Here is a 17547-nt window from a genome sequence, read left to right as displayed (position 1 = left end):
AATGTAGTGTTAAATAGGTTAAGGCTAAGTAAAAAATACTTCTTAAGTAAAAAATACTTCTAAACTAAAAAGAACAAGGAGAGGAAGATGCCAATCAATGATGTTATGTATTGACTCTTACGTACCTGTAAAGGCTGGTAAAGTTGTTGTTACAGCTACAATAGGAATTAGTCAAGAAATTACATTTTATCTTGTGATATACCATAGACCATTCACAATAAGTGATAAAATGTGTTAAATGTATTGAAAAACTTAGAATTATCTTTTATTTTGAAACAGGCCTTTAACAAGTACAAAAGGGAAGGATTTTGTCTCCAGAATGTGGACAAGGCACCTCTCGCAAAAAGAAGGAAAATGAAAAAAACAAGTACAAGCACAGAGACACGTAGCAGCTCCAGTGAAAGTTCCCATTCTTCTTCCTCTCATTCTCATGGTAAAACTACACCCACAAAGACATTGCAGCCCACAAACCCTACAGACAGCAATAACCCGGAAACCATCTTCCAGTTCTCCGACTGAGCAGCAGAGTGTCCTGTCTCGAGGAGTTAAGTGGTTATAGACTTGGCAGTACCTGTATTGTCTTCTCCTGCCCTTCCTGTAGCAGCCTGTAAGCCACAGGGAGGAAGACTTCTGTTGCTTTAGGAATGTATTTTAGTCATACCTTCTTAGCTCTGCATTTCCATACATTTCCTTCTAGCTGTTTGGTATCACTGGATATAGTGTAATACTGTTATACAACCAACATTGTATTCTCTGAGGGCTAAATTACCGCTGGGCAGCCAAGCTCGAGGTAAGTAGCTGTGCTGCTCATGGTACTGCTTGGAAGAAGACTGTTCCTCAGTGTCCCAATCTTCCTCCCAGTTCCTTCCCCACTGCTCAAAGAAAGGAAAGCTCTGTAACATATGTAGAACTTCAGGATCTTCTGCTCTTACCCAGCTCTGTGAAGAATATTGTAGAATTTGATTCTTCATGCATGTAAACAATCATTGGTACAATGCACCAAAGCAGTATAGTACTCTAAAGCCTTTTAAATTTATGGTTATGATCTGTCCCTATTATTTGAGTTTAAGATCAAAATGAAGCACTATGGAACTCTTACTTTGTTTAAAAAATAACTCCACATATCTTGTTCTAAGCAACTGAGAATAGAAGTCTTAGATTTTTTTAAAACTTTATTTATTTTTTTTAACACTTCTAGGGTAAAAGATATCTGAAAAGGTGAGATGTCTAGTACTGTGATACAATAACTTTTATTTTTGAAGTTACTAACTTCTAAAAGATTTTACAGATTCTAAAATGTAATGCTATAAGAGAAAATTAAATTTCATATTCAATGCTTTGGAAAATGGCCACATGTTAAAATACCTATTTCAAGATTTAATTATAATTTATATTTTCTTTTTATAATTACACAATAATTTTAAAATACTAAGATTTTTTAAAGATGAGAAAACTCCAGTGTCAACTTTGTTATTATAGGGTCCATGAAAATGTATACCAAGTTGTTTGAATTTTGCATTGTGCAAATATGGCAGTCTAATAGTGACTGTAAAATATTAGAATATATGTTTTATTTTTTGCACTTTATAACATCCAAAGGAGATGTTTTAGAATAAAGTGCACTCAGATCTCTCTTTCTACAAGGTGCTGAGCACTGTTTTACTGGGCTGAATGACCTGAAATCCACCATATTTGGTGGTTGTGGTCACAGTGAAGGAGAATTCTGTACTTTGCAGGAGTGAACCCCTGTATATTACCCACTGTTTTCATTCCTTATTGTAAAATGCCAAGCTCTTTCTATCTTGCTTTTACATTGTATATAACAAATACTAGACCTGGGCACCTTGTGTAGTGTAGATGTTAACAACTTATGCACTGGGAATACTAAAGGGAAATTATATTGAACACTGTGCTTCACGACTTGTTCACTGTGGTGTTCTACAGTGAAGTATTTCCTACTGTGATAGTATAGTATGTACATAACTGTTTGGAATCATAAATGTGACTTAGAGAAACATCAGCATAAACTTTTAAATCAGTATATTTTATAAATTTATGGAGAGCTCTTTTATAGCTTGTATTCTCAATGACTAGGGGTAACTTAAGTGCTAAAAATGACTCCAGTTTTGCAAATGCTTACATGTGTAAGTTTCCACTGAAGTCAGAGAGGCTCCTTGTCATATGCCTAAATTTGTGTGATGGAAGACTAATTGACTAGAGGATTTTGTTAACAGCTGTCTCTATCCTAAAGTAACCTTAATCCAAACCCTATGCAAAAAAAAAGGTTATAGAAATTGTTTATATCAGTGGTTTTATTTATAGAATTATATCAGATATCAGTATTGACAAATACAATAAATCCATGTTTACAGGGATTGTGTGTATCAAAACATGGCTTTGAAGCCCAACATGTTTGTTCTGTGTTTCTTTAATATTAATAATGGCATTCTGAGGTTTTGGAATTGCTCATGTGAAATAGTTTACTGCTTTCTTGATGTGAATGTCAGCAGTAATTGCAGCATTAATTTCAGGTTGATGTGAATATTGAGATTTGCACTGTTTATGTAGAAGTAGTATATTTAAAGATCAGTCTATGTGCTAATAACACAACCAATTTTAAGTGGCCTATGTTAAAGTATTGAAAAATAATTGTCAGTGTAATATATTCATGTTTGCTTTCTGAATGCTCTCTTTGGAAGTAATCTCAATAGTGAACATGGCTCATTTGTAAAAGAATACTTTTCCTCTCCCAAATAAACTTGCTGTAAATACAACAAACAATCCACCATTAATACTTGTTATGCAGGCAGTATAAGTAAATTGGGAGATGGGAGAAGAGGTTGCTTATAAAGTTTGCACTTTGAGGAGTTTGTGGAGCTTGTCTTCAGGAAGAGGACAATAAAAAGCAATTTCAGTCTGATTTCATTTAAGTGTAAGAAACTGTCGGATACCAGGTGGATTTGGAATATTGTGACCCAGCTGAAAGAACTTAAATGTTAGGAACACAGGGTGTTAGGAAATGTTGTTTCCCTGTTGGAAAATTTAAACTGTTTCTTGACAAACCGATGAAACAACAGGAATGTTTGCACAAGATACTAAATGCTAGAGATAATGGCTGTATTGTCAATCTTTTTTTTCTACACAGGTTTTGAGAGACTGTTGTGAGACTAAAGTTATTAGAATACATCATTTGTGTCAAAGACAACTTTTATAGCTGAATATTTCTGTTTCCTCTATGTGCTCTCATGGTAGTTGTTTAATAAAAATTTAAACCCGGGGTATTTCTTTTGGGCAGGGCTAAGTCCATTTAGGTGTCACCCTGTCTTTGCTTTGAACCAGTTACCCAGGGTAGCTGAAATGTTTATGAGTGCCTGCTGCCTCCAGGTAACAGAGCTCTCGAGGAAGTGCATTTGACACTAAGCTGTCTGAATTTTTAGATTAGCATTACATAAACAACTGCTGATGTACATGCACACTGATATATTGAAACTTGAGTTGCAAACTAGGCAGCTCAAGAATAAGTTTACTTCTTGTTCTGATGTCCCTGCAGGAGAGTATTTACTCTTGGCAGAGCAGTGTTTTAATCTGTTGACCAGCCTGGAACTCAAGGTCATATAAAGACCGTAGGCCATGTTTTTCATACTCAGACCGCTGTTTCAAATTTGAAGTGTACAAGTTAATCTTATTAGTACTATAAATACTTTATATTGTCTTGGTGAAGAGATGCTACAGTGTGAATTATGTGTATACTCAGATTAAGTTTTCTTCACAGTGCTGCTATGCCTCAATCAGCTTTAATGTCTAGTAATGATATCTGTCTGCTGTCAGAAATACAATGATGTCAGCGATGTTGTAGGCAGATTTGTGTGAGAAGTCCAATTTCTTATGAGTAGAGATTTCAATTAGTGTGGGTTTGAATCTAATCTTCAAAGTACTCAGTATCTGGTAAAGCCATTTCTTTGTAATACTTTTAGAAACACAAATACTAGTATTAGCAGGTAATTCTACTAAAAGAATTAAGAGAAGTACAAAGAAAAGAACATAACTTACAGTTCCTCTGGCTTAGTGAAATTTCTATACTTTAAGGAAAAGCATCAGTGTATTTGGCATAAGTGTTGTTTATTGCTATAAAAAAACCCCTATTAAGAACTTCATTAAACAGTTGGGGGCGAGGGGGACAATATGTTGCATCACAGAATGGATTGAGACTTCAAATTGGATCTGCTGGTGGACATATTTTCTCAGCCCTTTTCCATGGCTGCTTTTCTGAACAAAATAACAATTCCTGCACAGCTCCTGTATCCCTTCTCAGTCATCTCAGAACAAAATAATTATCAGCAGAAAATGTGGTCACTGGTTATAATGAAATGTTGCACAAGTATCTTATAATCTGTGCATGTGTTGTCTGCATGCGTGTAGATACATGCTGTATTGCATGTCTAGATCTCAATATGCCTTGATTAAGAGAGCTTGTATTTTGAAAATGGGTTCTGGGCTCACACAGATTTGGCGGACCAGATAAGGCTGCCACAGAAGAGGAAAAATATTATGGGAAGTCAGAGGTGAGAAGCTTCTGGGCAGATATTTTCAGGGGTAATTTTTCCCCTGGCTATCTCCATGTGCATGTATTATTCACGGACAATGAGTTGCAAGCTTTTTTGCCAGTTGTCCAATATAAACATTTTTCCTACCTCTGTAGGTCCCTGAGTATGTGTGTGTGTGTAGCTTTATAACATTTAGTTCATCGTATTGAAATTATTTGTTATGTCTCAGGTATCATTCCAGGTGTTTTTACTAAATTAATGGTCTTAATTCCTTCCCCCATAAGTGACAGTCTTTTTCAAAATACAGTTTTTACATGGCAAAACATAATATTGCCTTTCTTCAGTTGAGATAGTTGACTCAATATTCTGGATTGAGAGAACAGAACATGGGCATTTCAGCTGTAAAGAGATTAAAGTGCTTTGATCTTTGTCTGCTAGTGAGAAACCCTTCTCAGTTTGGTCCTTTGGCCCACAAGGCACTGGATTCTCTAAAAGTAGAAGAAATTCAGAGCCCTTTACTAGCTCTCACCTGCCATCACACATTTTTGTTAAACAGATTCTGAATGTTCAGAACACCTGTGTAGAAAACTCAGACTGATTCCTGTAGTCTGCAGTAGAAAATGAAGTGATGCTTTCAATTACATAGACCAGCTGAAACAGTCTCATTTGTTGTACCCAGAAACTGCATAATGGAGAAATGCAAGAGACCTGCATTAATGTAAGTTTCAAGAAAACATGTATTTTGATAGCCTTCATGTTGTGTGTGATAGAAATGGAAGACAGCAACTGGCTGGGAAACACTTTTTAAGTGTTTAAGGAGAGATGTTATGGGCTGGTCAGACTTAATACTTTATTCATTGGTAGAAAGGAATCCATATTATTCACATGTAAAATTGCTTTTAAAAATTGGCAACCAATCTAACTGTATTCACAAGAGTCATGCAGAAGTCGGCTAACTTCCTTTGAAATGCCAATAATAAAGGAAAGAAAAACAGAACTCTTCTTTAATTGCTTCAGAAACTGCCAAAAGCCCTAACAGATGAAACTGCAAATTGATTGCAAACTTCTTACAGCTTTCTTAATACAAAGATATTTGTCAACAAATCCAGCATAAAATCTTAAAATTGGTCTCATTTATATTCACCTGATTTTCCCTAGTTGTTTTTTTTATTTTGTTAGATTAAAATGTAGTTGTCTTGGAATGATTATGACCAAAGGTCTATTTGCATAAGCAGGAGAAAAATCAAATGATTTAGGATTAGGCCTTGTGAATAACCAAAATAAATCTGCTTGGAAAGGTAACCATTTCAAAATATGCATATATATTAATGGTATTTGCTGATAAAACCATGTCTAGCCAAGTACATTTTATCTAAGTTATGGGTGTGATTTTGTGTGACATTCAGCTATGCTAAAAATGCTTTCAAGAGTAAAGTCTTTGGAGTTTAGGAAAGTGAGAAGAAAGGGAAAAATTTAAAGATGATGCTGCCGAGAGGGGACAGTGCTTGAAATTTGTCCATGAGTTACTCGAGGTGACTGCTCACAGAGGTATCATCGTATGGTCTGTAGAAGCTCACTCAATAGTACATATGCTTCTTTTCCAATGAAAGTAATATACAGTGGAGAAGAGAAACTCAATTCACAAAACCAGCAGATAGCTCAAAGCTGTTCTCAGGTGTCTCCTTAATGAGATCTCATCCTTTAAACGGATAACTCTGCTGTACATAGAAGTTACTATGCCTGCTAGAGGGAACAGGATCCCACTCTCTGGTGATGTGCTCATTGTAGGGGGATGCTACAAAATTAGAGCTCCAGGTGCTGTGTCCCTGCTGCTTTTAAGTTCAAGTGTTCATACAATTCTGCTTAGTATGCATCACCATGTCAGTCCATTGGTATGCAGCTGTGGCAGGTCAGTTCAATTTTTTAGTGCTGTCAAATTAAAAGGAAGACTTGAGATATACTTCAGGACCAAAGTGAGAACAGGCTTTGAATCTTCACATGCATCTGGATTACAAAAATGAATAAAAGTTTGGCATTGGCTTTCAATCTTTATAGTCTTAAGATGCTCCTGCAGCAAACATGGATGCTTACAGATATCTTTACAGTATTGATCTCTTTCACCTGCCAAGGAAGAAACCTGCAAAATTGTTTCTTGCCAGATAAAAACTTTTGCTGGAGTTCTAGTAGAAGAAATCATCCCTAATTTCTACCTTTACCTTTGAAGCTGTAAAGGCAAAAAATGAATTGGTGACAGATTCTGACAGCTGGTTATAAAGGAGCAGGCTGTGTTAATGTGCAGTGAGAGGAACAGGGCGTTCTATTTCATGTGTCAGTGTGGGCAGGGAGTGAGGAGAGGGAAAGAAATGGGAAGAAGGGAATGCTGAGTGCTTTGCCTCACTAATTTACAGGACGTTCTGAGCCAATGCTTTTGAAGGACCAATGATTTCCACCTTCAGTTAAAATCTTTTTGAATAAAAAAACCCCACACAGATTAACCTGACACTTTTTCTTCTTGGAAACAGTGCCGTTTTCAAGTGGCAAATGCAGCATCGTGGACATTGATTCCTTATTTCCTTAATGCCAGTTATCAAAAGACTACAGTGGAATTTTCTTTCTGACAGATACACACCTCTCTAAATTCTTTGTCATGCCAACATGCAAAACCTTGTGATAGAATTTTATAAAAAAGCAAGAGAATTAATTGAATTGCTTTACTTTGCCCAACATTCAGAAAATGAATGAGGATTCTTGGAGTGAGTCCAGAGGATTATTCTGAATTTGATGGGATAAGTACTAGAAAAAAGGATGATTTTGTGAATACAGTGGTGAAGAAAATACAGAAAAGCTGTGTTCTGGAGGACTGATCAGGACTTGTGGAAGACTAGCGGAACCAGATGTCAGGTGAATGCTCCTGTCTCTAGAGCTGTTAAAGCCTAACCATGCTTATTTGAAGGATGATAAGCCCAGCCTGTTGGCCAGTCCTGTCGGAGCCACAGGATTTGTGCCATGACCTGTTAAAGGCACATGATGAGCCCCAGGGGAGCCACTCTTTAAGACTATTTTGTACTAATTCTGGATCTGCTGATTTTTCAAAGACTTCTCTCTAGTTATTAGCATAATTGAAACATCTGATTTAAATGCATGACTTTTCATTCTTTCCAAACAGAACAAAAATAGTTGCTGAGCACTCCATTGTCAGCAACGTTTTTCTTGCCTCTGGATACTAATGAACTGATGATGTTGCTGAAATTGTTCATTGTCCTCGGCAACTTCCTTAGCCATTTGACATAGTATTCACACCATGCAGCATTCTGTCAATGTTTTAAGGTACCTACGGGTTTAGAAATTTTCCGAAGTTGAATGTAGCTTTCGACTCCCTCTGGTGGTCTGGCAATGGAGCTGGCAAATAGTTTGTCTGTCACTGACTGCAACAAGCAAACGTTTGAATGCAGTGTGACATATTGTATTTTATTTTTACCCTTAAGGAATAGTCAAAAACGGTGCATGGCTGGTTTTCTGTTTTGAAAAGTAGAGGCCTAATAAAGTGCAAACCCGCTGTATCTTCCTAAAAGCATATAATTACTATTTTTTAAAAATCCCTAGTACTATTCCGGACACTTTTCATAAGTCAAAGGAATAGGAAAACATCTTTGCCTCTGAGGTTCAATTTGCCTAGGAAGATTTTCTTTTATGAGTTTAAGCTAGAGATTAAACTGCAATCTGGATCACATCTAGAATTTAGCTGAACTGTGTCTGTAAGTTTTGTTAATTGTGCAAAGACAGTGCAGGGTCCCTCTTCACCTGTTTCCCTACAAGCAGTGTTAAACACCAGTTTGAAGTGGAGCAGGAAAGAGGTTTACCATGAGAGTAGCACAATGAAAGACTCATGATTAGACCCTACCCTGGCTTTCCCCTGAACTTAAAAGTAGCCAAGCACTTATCTAAAATCCTTAGATCTTTGAACAAGACTGAAATGTTTTATGCTGGCACAATAAAAATGAGAAACACCAAGCTATGGCATTTTTCTTCCCATTTTGCTCCCTATTTCTTACTACATGTTAATATAGGATAGCAAATTTACTGACACCATACCACTGTAAAAATACAGTTGTGGAGCAAGTTGCAATTCAGATATAAATACATTTATTCAGCCTCCGAAAAACAGTGGAGTGTGGGTTTTTTTAAATTCTGGGAGGTGACTTTTTTTTGGTGTGTGTAAATATGTGCATTTGTGGTGCAGAGGATATTTCCAGGCATGGTGTGGCAGGTTTAGAATGTAGTATGAAACACTGAGCTGGAAGAATATTATTTTAGTAGATACTGGCAGTTGAGTGATACCCCGTGGCCCTTTCACGGCACTGCTGGCTCCCACTTCACATGGGTGGGCTTAGAAAGAACCTCTTTTGGAGTGTGACTTTTTTTTTTTTTTTGCAGCACCTTAAGTAATTAAACTTTATATTCAGACAATCAATATCACTGGCTGCTAGTCCCTGTCATTTCCTAAAGACTGTATCAGTGAATTAACATCAAGGGATTTCATAAAAGAGTAAAAAATGTTTGCCTGATTGTACAGGCATACATTCTATTTTCAGTATCAATTGCCCACTATCTCACATAGTGCAGTATGAACTGAATCACTTTGAAGGCAACAAACTACAGAATCAAAAGTGCATTGTGAAGAAAGCTTTTCAGGTTGCTAAGTTTTCTTGAATTGTTTTGTGTATGATATTAACTTTCAAACAGCCATAAGGGCTTAATGGTTTACAAAATAATGTATATTTGCAGATGTAACTATTCTATCTCTGAGAAAATAAACTCATCTCAGTACCAAACTTGAAATGTTGAAATAATTTGATGAAGTTTATTTCACTTTTTACATGGCTGTCTTCCTTGCTATGAGGCAGGGGTGGCAGGTTTTATAATGGGCTTCTTGTCAGACTGTTGATTTAGTGGATATTCTTCAGTCTCGCTTCCCTTCAAACAGCATGTTTATACTCTCAAAAACGAGATAAATGTCACTGTGAAATTCTTTCCTCAGAGAATTTTCATATGGTCTGTTCTCAATTTCGTAGAGATTACTGACTTCTGTAGGAATGGAGAACTGTGTAGTTCCTCCTTTTGCCAACAAAGTTGCACTAACTGTAAAAAAAGATGACTTGGGTTCCAGTAAAAGTTTTGCTTCCGTTAATGGTTATGAGCTGTGCTCTTCACTGTAGAGAAATTAATTATCCCACTAATGAGTTTTGGCCTGAGAATTTGTGGACTTCACATTCAACAAAATAGCAGACGGTAGTAGGAGTAGATTGTGATTGCCTTAAAATACTAATAGTATTTGAATTGCATCTCTGATCACTTGCACTAGGAATGTATTTAACATTCTAATAGGCATTACAACATTGATTTTAATTGAAAGACAAAGGATTGGTAAAATTACCATATGTGCTGAGGAAAAGCTTTTTAATGTTTACTTTTTTGTTTTGTTTTACTATGAATATAAAGAAAGGACTTCTATGCTGTCTTCTGTAGCATCATATTTCCCTCAAAATTTTTTTCTTTCTCTGATGTATACTATAGGTAGAAAAACAATTTTAAGAATCAGCATTATGACTAGCAGTTTCAGACAAACTTTTTGGAAAAAAACAGCATACCACTGGTCAGTGTGCCAAACTAAAACCAGAGTAGTAGGTAAACTTGCATATTAAACACTTTTTCTTTAAATAGTGAAACAACACTGGCCATTAAGCATTGCTAACCTTTAACACAAGTTGGATTCTTCCTCACCACTTCAGTGGTGAATAGTATTTGTCTAAGAAGCCAAAAATGCAGTCTGGAATAAAAAAACCCATTGACCCTGTGAGTTTACTTGCAGGAGGTTTTTTCCTCTCCTCTGGGTTTTGAACAGTCTATTTTCATATGTTACCTTTATAATTGCAAGTACTTTTTGAATTGGTTTTTCTGATTCCTTATAGAATCAGAATAGATTATAGAATTATATAGAATGTTTAATATGTTAGCAGAGATTAAAGTGCTGCTTTATTTAAGTCAGTTTATATTCTCTCTAACATTGTCATCAGTTTAAAGGCCCATCACCCCTGTTTCTCATAGATCTGTGTGGAGTACTAGTGCAGAAAGTTTCTTTACCAGGTTTATTTTCAGGTTATGAGAAGTATGAGAGCACCATATCAGTGTGTGTATTGGGTTTGTGTGGCCAGGTTTTGGTAGTGGAGGGGCCACTGCAGGAATGGTTTCTGTGAGAAGCTGCTGAAGCTTCCCTCACATCCAACAAAGCCAGTGCCAGTTGGCTTCAGGACGGACCCGCCTCTGGCCAAGGCTGAGTTCATCGGAGATGATAATAAAGCCTCTGTGATGACATATTTAAGAAGGAAAAAAATAGTTATTGCACAGATGTAATTGTAACCAGGAAGAGAGGAGAGAGAATATGTGAGAGGAACAATTCTGCAGACTGACCAAGGTCAGTCCAGGAGGGGCAGGAGGTGCTCCAGGCACCAAGCTGAGATTCCCCTGCAGCCTGTGGTGAAGCATGGTGAGGCAGCTGTGCCCCTGAATTCTATGGAGGTCAACAGGGGAGCAGAGATCCACCTGGAGCAGGTGGGTGCCCAGAGGAAAGCTGTGAACCCATGGGAACACGCTCCTGACAGGGACCTGCAGACCTGTGGAGAGGGAAACCCATGTTAGGGAGAGTTTGACTTGTGATCCCAGGGGGGACTCACACTGGAGCAGCGGGTTCCCGAAGGACTGCATCCTGTGTGAGGGACCCACACTGTGGCAGTTCATGCGGAACTGTAGCCCACGGCAAGGTCTCACACTGGAGAAGTTCATGGAGAACTGTCTCTCGTGGGAAGGACTCCTCTCCCTGAGCAGTGGCAGAAAAAACAGATGAGGAACTGACCGTAAGCCCTGTTCCCTGTCTGCCTGTGCTGCTGGGGTAGGAGGGTGGGGGGAAGGTGTTTTCTTTATTTGGTTTATTTCTTATTGTCCTGCTCTGATTTTGCTTGGTAATAAATTCAATTAATATCTGCAAATTGAGTCTGTTTTACCCGTGACAGTAAGCAGTCAGTGACCTCTGCCTGCCCTTATCTCAACTCCTGAGCCTTCTGTTGTATTTTCTCTGCCTGATCACTTGTGGAGGCGAGCGACCATGTGGCTTTGGGGAGTACTGGCATGCCAGGGTCAAACCAGCACCGTGCGTAGCTGTGTGGTGAAAGGCCCTGCTTCTTCATACCAAGCTCATGAAATTGCACTGAACAATCCACTGCTTCTCTCCCCCCTGTGTTTGGGGGAATTGGAGTGGGAGAGATGGCATAAGGCAAAATGATAGACCAAAACATCTTAGTTAATTTCCTGCATTTTGAATTTCCCTCCTTTTCACAAACCAGGTATGTCTCTATATTTGCTAGCCAGCAGCCTCACCTTACAAGCAGACTATTTCTAGTCAAGTACACGTATGCTTTGGTCTGCCCCAACAGTGTAATAAAGAGGCCATTTCCAGAAAAGAACACTTTGTTAAAGGTTGAAAAAATAAGGGATATTTAACAAAATATGCAGGATTGTGCTTCTTTTCTCTCTCACTTTTATGCTATCCATTCCAAATCCATTATTGAATTCCATTATGGATCATCTACAATGGAATCTTCTCAGAGTAGTCTTGGGTGTATGGAAGTTTCATTAATGTTAAAGCAGATTTCCTAAGCATTTAAAAATTTGCTAATTCCTTTTGCATAGATGTCTCACTTCATAAATAGGAGCTGTTGAGATAATAAGCCTGATCAGCTGTAATGTAAATATTTTAATACTATTGCTGGTAGCTTTTAGTGAAATGATGTGATCAGTGCTAACAAAATGTGTTAGAATTGTGGTGAATCATTATGAACAATCCTAATAGGCAAATTAGCTCTTTTAGAAAGTTGAAATTTTGGTTTTCATAGTCTTATCTGTAAAATAACTAGTAGTTATAATATCAACTATTTTGAATTATCATTCTTTTCCTTCCTAATTTTTAACTTATCTTTTCTCCCCAGTAAAAGACCATGTTATAATCAGTTTAAAGTTCTCTGGATCTTCTGAAAACTCATGTATGCAAAAAATTCTTTATTATTTATTTATCCTTTTGATTTTGTTACATTATTAAATCCTCTCTCCAATCCTGCAGTACTCCATAGTATTTTTTAAATGCTGTTATGTTCTGCTACCATTTCATTTCACTTTTAAAATCTGAAGAATATTTTGTTTGAAATGCGACTGTAACCTGAAGGTGCTATAAAAGCAACTTGACTAAAAGGCAAATTACAATATCTGAATTTTGTGTTGTTATTCTTTTAATAACACTGGGAATGAAAAGCAAATTACTTGAAACACTGGACAAGATATTTTATGCCTGTCATAGATTTGCAATAGCTGTGATGGTCTAAGGATGATGGAAGCAAAACAAGGTTTGTTGGAAGTAGTACTTATTACATTGAGGATGTAGCTGGGAAACACACTAACAAGCTTTTATTTGTGTAAGCCTGGGTCTGTTCCTGGTCAATTCAATGGAAACAGCATATCTTTAAAAAGATCCATGCTGTTTCTCATGTTTCAGCTGATGATCAAAACTAAGCATAACTTCAGAAAGCACCTGTTTCTAGTATATGTGAACACACATGAAGCAGATAATTGTTTACAAATTCTGTTATGTAAACAACTCTCCCAATGTTCACAGGCAATGTCATATTTGTATTTGTATTTAACAGATCTATTTATAGAACAGCCAGTAGTTTTACATTTGCCCAAATTTGACTTCTGACTTTGTGAACTTGTAATTTCTGAAGATTAACATGTGCTAGATCCAGAGGAGTGCAATGCATGTAAAAGCAAAAATTGCATCCAGCCTGTTTTTTGAATCTTCATCACCATCTGTGACAGGCATCCTCACAAACTCAACCAAATGCCTGTGGCTTCATTGACTTCTCATTTCTGTGGATGAAAGAATTAATTGTACAAGTCTGCACTATGACCCGAGGATGTGGAGTGAGACAGTTGAATTACTTGAATTCATGCTGTGTGTAGCTACACCATATCTCTGCAAAACCCGTTCCTTCCGTCAGTGGGCTGTGTCCTTATTTTGTGAAAAGTAAGTAGCAAGTTGTGAGATTTTTTTTCCCCCAGCTACGTTTTCTTGGTACTTTTTCAGTGAAAATCAGTCATGGCTGCAGCTTTGCAAGATGCATGTAAGTTTGTGGAATTGCTGTGTCACGTTTGTGTGATGCAGAGTTTGATAAAGATACACAGTACCGTTGGAATGGTTTCAGCTAGTGTTTTGATTCTAGCCAAATATTGGAAATCCATTTACTCAAAACATAGGGCATAATCTCTGTACCTTTCTTTCCGCTGGCTTTTGACTAAGGCACAGGCGAGTCCTGAGCAGGTGGCCATGCTGGGGTCTGCTTGGTCTGGAGCATGGTGTGTGAGCTCTGCTCTGGTGGGACGGCAGAGTCCCCGGTGTGAGAATGGGAAGGCGCCACCGAACGGACTAAAACCCCTCGAGCGAGCGGGGCTCCATGCTTGCAAGGTGGGCGAGGAGGCGACCAGCGACGGCAGGAACTAATTTTAGTTGCCCTTTGTGGAAGTGGAAAGTGCGGCAGAGGGAGGCGGTGTGTGGTCTCTCCTCGCCTGTGGAGGAACAGAGCCAGCCGAACCCCTCGTGTGAGCGGGTTCTCAGGGGCCAGCTCCTGCCGGTGCCCGCGGTAGCGGCCCGCTACCAGCAGCACCCTCAGCGGCGCGGCGCTCGCATTAGAAGACTCTTTCTCTCCCTCCCTCCTGCTCTCCCACGCCTCCCGCGGGTGCCCGGGCAGCGCTGTCCGGCGGCGGGCGCGGCCGAGCGCTCCCTCAGCCCGGGCCGCGCTCCCCCCGGCCCGCCCGGCCCCGCCGCTGGCCCCGCCCCGCCCCGCGCAGCCGCCAGGGGGCGCTGCTCCCGGCGCTCCCGGGCCGCCAGCGCGGCGCGGCCGCGGCGCTCGAGTTCCGCCGCTGCCGGGGCCGCCGCCGCCCGTCCCCGCCTCCCCCTGCCCGCCGCCCCGGCCCCTTCCCCCGCCGGGGCCCCTCGGCCCGACCATGGCCACCAGGAAGGCGGGCTCGCGCCTGGAGACGGAGATCGAGCGATGTCGCTCCGAGTGCCAATGGGAGCGGATTCCCGAGCTCGTCAAGCAGCTCTCGGCCAAGCTCATCGCGAACGGTGCGGCGCGGGGCGGGCGGCGGCGGGGGCCCGGCAGGTGCAGCCGGGCGGGCCGGCGAGAGGGGCCTGCGGAGCCCGGGGAGGCGGCGGGGCGGGCAGCGGGTCGGAGCGGCCCGGCCGGGCGGGAGCAGCGCGGAGGGAGGCGGGAGCCGCCCCGGGCCCGGCCCTGGCCCCGGCCGGAGGTTCCGCGCACATCGCCCGCGGAGCCCCCGCGGAGCCGGGGCGGGCCGCGCTCCCTGTGGCCGGCAGCGCGGCCCTGTGCGCTCCCGGCCCGGGGCGCGGAGTGCCCGGTGTTTATCACGAGCGCTGCAGTTTGCAGGCGCACATGCTGACGGTGTGCATAAAGCCCGAAATGTCCTTCTGCCTTCTGTGACTGCCAGAGGGTCTGTGCACAGCGTGTTCTGTGAAGGCTTCCGTCCTTTCTCTTAATTGCAGACCTCAGCAATATAGTGCAGCTTCATTTATTTTGTTGTAGAAACTAGAAATATTTTGCTTGTTCTCTTAATTCTTACGTCACAAACTTCTGTATGTTTTAACTGAAGGAGATGATAAGCAATCCTTCGTTCTGAGGCATGGAAGTATGTAATGAACGAGGGAGATGCAGGAAAGTTCTCCTTGGCATAGATGCCTTAATTCAGTAAGAGAAAAAATATGAGCATAGTGTGTGCTTCTCTGGGCTCACTCGTCTGCTTGAGGTGGACCTAGAGGCAATTTCAGAGAGCAGTCAAGTCTGTGAAGACAGAACTTGGGGTGAATTTGGAGGTGATAAGTTAACAGAGGGGATGAGGCATAACATTGACATCACTGGAAGTTTGTTGTGCAAGCAGTGATAGCTTTGCATGTTTAGATGGGGAAGAAAACGGCATGATTCAGCTCTACAGAAATACAAATAAAAGAGGAAAAGCCTGACTCGAAGAGAAAAGAATTTAAGAATAAATGGATAGTAGATAACATTTACATGTGTTTGCCTTAAAAACAGCTGAGTGGTGTTTCTGACACTGGTGTTATGCTAACTAAAAATAAACGAGTGAAAAGGTGGAAGGTATGTTTAGTTTCAGGACATGCATCATTGAGTGGTAAACTGTGAGCTAGTTAGAGATCACTTCAAGCAAAGGTAAATATGTTTTCGCTGTCTAGTTGGGAAGCACAATATTCGTAGTCTCAAGATGTACTTAGGTATTTCAGACAGGCAGGGAGAGCTAGGCAGATGTTATTGACAGTTTGACTTAAATTTCTCTAACCTGTGTATGTTTTACCTAGCTGAAGTATACCAAGAGAAGATTGATTATGCAATCTGCATAACTTTACACTTCAGTGTTTTTCCTGTGAAGATATCTTCTAGATTCTGTACCGGTCAAAATACAAATTATTGAAGCATTTCCTGATCTTTAAAACATGGGAAAGTATCATATGCAGCTTTTCTCTCTTTTTGACAGCACATGAAGGATTAAGCCAATGTGCATGACTTCTAAGCCTGACTAACTGATAACATAAACAGGAAATTAATTGATCATATGGGATTGTTCTTCTGTGTTGGAGTAACACAGGAGGAGAGTAATTTATTTAATGAAATGCCTTCACCTGCTGTTGAGAGTGTGGAAAACTGGAAGTTTGTGTTCCAAATCCAGGTGCACCTAACAGGTTGCTGGCCAAGGTTATCAGCTGGTGAGACTACCAAGGAGAGGCAGTGCCTCTGTTCCACCCATGAAGAGAGATGTGAACCGAAAGGCACTCTGATGTATATCCCTGTTGCTATTTAATCTGAAGCAATTAACTTAAAAGTTTGGTACTCTGAACTTTACTGCATCCTTCTGTACTAACGTTCAGTTTTGACTTGGGAATGGATAACAAAAATCTGTTTTTTGGCTGAATGTGTAACAGTATGTCATAGGGATGATTTAAAAGCATGGGGAAGAGGGAAAGGGAAGAGGATCTTTATTCTAATCATGTATTGGTGTGTAGGGAATTGGTTTCAACTCTTGAATGGTGGAGCATTTTAACAGAGGATATCAACATTGCTAGGAGTAGTGTTAATTGCTCTTTGAACACAGATGGGAATGAATCCTTTGGGGAAGCTCTCATGTAATCTCTTCAATCTTGCACTATTGCAAAAGAATAGACTTCTTTCACTAGGACTCAGTTACAGCTCCTTTTTGGAATTGGGATTAGACAACTTGATAAAAAGTTTAATGGTCCAAGTTATTATTTGGGCTGTTTTGCTTTAGCAAATTCCCATCTCTTGAAGCTTGCAGCCTAAGTAAGATGCAGGAAGAAACAGCAAAGACAGCTCCCAGTACAAAGGTCTGTGTGGCTACACAAGGCAATAGTGTGTACTTCTGATGAAATGCAGCACTTGAGAGGTGCAGTGTTTTGACTGGACTTTATTATTGTATTGTTTATTCTGTTTAGTTCTGCTGGTGGATCCTATCTATTCCCTAACAGAAGTCTGTGTATAAAACCTGGCAGTGGATCAAATATAAATGACAGTTTTGGTAGGATTTTGGATGCATCAAAATGACCCTAGAACAAATTTCTCTGTCTGATTGATGGCATTTGAAAGGTTTTCTGAGCTTGCTGAACATTAAGTAAAAGAGAGAAGAGAAATATTGATGAATTGCTATTCTGTATGTAATAGTCACAATTTGGATCACAGAAAATGTGCATTCTGTGTCAAGCCTGTGACTTGCATCGCTTTTCACAATGGATAAATAGATAGATGGATGAAAAAAGGGTCTTTAATCTGACTCAGGTTTTGTTAGCCACTTAGCCTGTTTG

General features: G+C 40.0%; 2 protein-coding genes across 12 annotated transcripts in view; both read left to right on the top strand.

The window, feature by feature from the left end:
- The window catches only part of RPS6KA5 (ribosomal protein S6 kinase A5), a 72871-nt gene extending 63867 nt beyond the window's left edge, over positions 1-9004 (top strand). For all 6 annotated transcript variants that reach the window (XM_038138554.1, XM_038138559.1, XM_038138555.1 and 3 more), the window contains one exon: positions 280-9004. In XM_038138554.1, the coding sequence (XP_037994482.1) occupies positions 280-519 (240 nt within the window). In that variant the 3' untranslated portion in view covers positions 520-9004. The remainder of the gene's footprint in view (positions 1-279) is intronic.
- Positions 9005-14521: 5517 nt separating this feature from the next.
- The window catches only part of TTC7B (tetratricopeptide repeat domain 7B), a 120217-nt gene continuing 117191 nt past the window's right edge, over positions 14522-17547 (top strand). For all 6 annotated transcript variants that reach the window (XM_038138550.1, XM_038138548.1, XM_038138553.1 and 3 more), the window contains exon 1: positions 14522-14772. In XM_038138550.1, coding sequence (XP_037994478.1) covers positions 14652-14772 — 121 coding nt within the window. In that variant the 5' untranslated portion in view covers positions 14522-14651. The remainder of the gene's footprint in view (positions 14773-17547) is intronic.

Source organism: Motacilla alba, chromosome 5, assembly GCF_015832195.1.
Source record: "Motacilla alba alba isolate MOTALB_02 chromosome 5, Motacilla_alba_V1.0_pri, whole genome shotgun sequence".
Classification (NCBI taxonomy): Eukaryota; Metazoa; Chordata; class Aves; order Passeriformes; family Motacillidae; genus Motacilla; species Motacilla alba.
This window is presented reverse-complemented; position numbering and strand designations above follow the sequence as displayed.